Source organism: Etheostoma spectabile, chromosome 4 (genome assembly GCF_008692095.1).
Source record: "Etheostoma spectabile isolate EspeVRDwgs_2016 chromosome 4, UIUC_Espe_1.0, whole genome shotgun sequence".
Classification (NCBI taxonomy): Eukaryota; Metazoa; Chordata; class Actinopteri; order Perciformes; family Percidae; genus Etheostoma; species Etheostoma spectabile.
This window is the reverse complement of record NC_045736.1, coordinates 29,630,633-29,633,075: the sequence shown is the minus strand read 5'-3', so window position 1 is coordinate 29,633,075 and position 2,443 is coordinate 29,630,633. Positions and strand designations below refer to the sequence as shown.

Genomic DNA, 2,443 nt, shown 5'->3' with positions numbered 1-2,443 from the left:
CGCCATTTTAATGCTACGAAGCCATCACTTTCCATTAGCATCCCATTGACTGCCATTCATTTTGGCGCCACTTTAACAGTGAATAACTTCACATCTGAAGCGTCTCAAGACTCTATTTGTTCGCTGTTTATTTGTAAAGAAACATGACAATGTAAAAAAGGCTCCATTACCTTGTAGCTCTCATTATGACTCCGTAGCAGATGTTTTTGTAAAAATAAGCTAACGATTGCGTCATAACCACGCGACTTACCGTCGCATAGTCGACAAATCACCGAATTGTCAGGAGAAGCTTGCAGACAGTTTGGACTTACATTACAGCTGTTTAGGTTTAATTACTAATGTTAACTAGCATGTTAGTTAGCAGTAATAAGCCTGTGCCTATGTTATGTCCTAACATATACCTACTCTCTCCGTCTCTGCTGATTGGGAATGATTGAGATTTCTCTTGCGCAGCTACCAGAAGACTTACAACTTTCAGACAGGTTGCCCACGTCACATCTACGTCATCAAGCTCAGTTGGAGGCTGCGCAGTAACGCCTAGCCATCACTGGAAAAGAGCTTGTTATCTTATTTAACTGGTTAAGCAGGGAAAGTGCCTTTCACAAACCAGTGACAAAACTGTGATTCGTCAGTCATCACCTTGACTATGGACACCCCAGAGCCGATGTTGACAAGCAGGTAAGGGAAGATGTCTGGCTGAGTCGTCTGGAAGCGGAACTCTGAGTCTGCATGCTTGGCGTACACGAAAGCCTCGTGGGGTATGTTCCTCAGCACAAAGTTACATCCTTTGATGAGGCAGGTCATCTCATCCTCTTTGTCCACTCTGCCACAACAGAGCACATAAAAAGACTCACATTAGAATAAATCATCCTCAGCCAGAGCGGAAGATTAACTGTTGTTATCCTGCATTTGGTAAATCATTAAGTATAATGTGGAATCTCCTTGTTTTTTTTTACATTACCAGACATTGACAGTTTTCGAGACAGAGCAGCTGTCAGCAGCCGTGTGTGTGTGTGAGTGAGTGAGTGAGTGAGTGAGTGAGTGAGTGAGTGTTAAGAGCCACATAAGCAGTCAAACAAATACATGAAGCTGATTCCACAGATTAGTTCCTCTTTTTCTGAACTGAATTACAAGAGAAACATTTTACTGGAAAAAAACAACAACAAAAAACACTAACTTATACGTACATATATGGTTCTCAATGCAAATGCCATATGAATGCTCTGTTGCCATCTCATCCCATGTTTGGTTAGCAAACAAAGTAGTTGGCACAGTTAACAAGCCATTAAAGAGTCTTATCTTATGATCCCCAGGTAGAGGACAGGATATTGCTTTGTCTGCGAGTAGGGTTACAGCCAGGGCAGAAGGCCCGATTAGTCATCTGGAATATGGCAGATGTTTGCCTCTCTTTCTATTTGTACATGCAGTAACAACAACAGTTTTTGGCTTTGTTCACAGCTGGTCTGTATGCACACTAGGGGTGGGGGTGGGGGGAAATTGATACAGCATATTTTCAGTGGCAATACTGTATTGATACACAGTCGGCAAGTATGGATCTTTTCTTATATATGTGTCGGTCTGCTCCCATTTTGCAGCAATAAAATTAAAGTGATATGAACAAACAGAGAAATGTATCTTTTTGGATAAAACAGATGTTGACAAAGTTTCCTTTTGGGAACGTCATTTGAAATTGGGAAGAATTAGAAGTTGGAAAAAAGGTTATAAATTGCAATATATATCGCAGAATATTGCAAAGTGTTTAAAATCGCAATAATATCATATTGTGGCAGAAGTATTGTGATGATATCGTAAGCGTGTGGCGATTCCCACCCCCAATACTCACTTGAGTCCGAGTTTCCTCTCGATGAGTTCTTTGAACTTGTGCGCCCCCCCACCTGTGGCTTTGATCACTTTGGTTTCCGTGTTGACCAGGTGGTCTTTGACGAAGTCCAAGCATGTTTCTATGTAAGCGTTTTCAAACTTGATGAAGTGCAGGCGTGCAGTGACCTCTTCCTGCATGGATATCTCATAGAGGTTGTCACCGGTCGCCTCCTGGGGACACAAATTAGACAGAAACAGAGGAGAAAAGTGGAATAAGATTCATTACATCCTATTGCCATTTCCTCTGCTATGCAGAGAAAATGCAGGCTACGATGCAGTCTGGGCTTAATGGGATGTAGGATAAGGAGGCACTATACCCAGGACTCCACAGCTTTCACAGAAACTGATATTAAAACACATAGTTACCTTTGTAGTGTGGTCGAAAGATCGTACTTTGGCCACCTTGTGTTGTACAGTTGAGTAGTATGCAAGCTTTGTGAGAGAGCCACCTGTTCAAGCAATGGAAAACAACATGGATAATGTCAGTTAGGAAACCCGTGAGGTAGTGGAAGCTAAACTAGTCACACACTGGATTGAAACTAACGCGTACACAACTGTGAAA

General features: G+C 42.0%; 1 protein-coding gene across 4 annotated transcripts in view; it reads right to left on the bottom strand.

Annotated features, from left to right (window-relative positions):
• pank4 (pantothenate kinase 4 (inactive)) overlaps positions 1-2,443 on the bottom strand; it is a 16,320-nt gene that overhangs the window by 13,351 nt on the left and 526 nt on the right. For all 4 annotated transcript variants that reach the window (XM_032513646.1, XM_032513648.1, XM_032513649.1 and 1 more), the window contains exons 2-4: positions 2,248-2,330; positions 1,844-2,052; positions 640-823 (exon numbers count right to left, since the gene is read on the bottom strand). In XM_032513646.1, the coding sequence (XP_032369537.1) occupies positions 640-823; positions 1,844-2,052; positions 2,248-2,330 (476 nt within the window). The remainder of the gene's footprint in view (positions 1-639; positions 824-1,843; positions 2,053-2,247; positions 2,331-2,443) is intronic.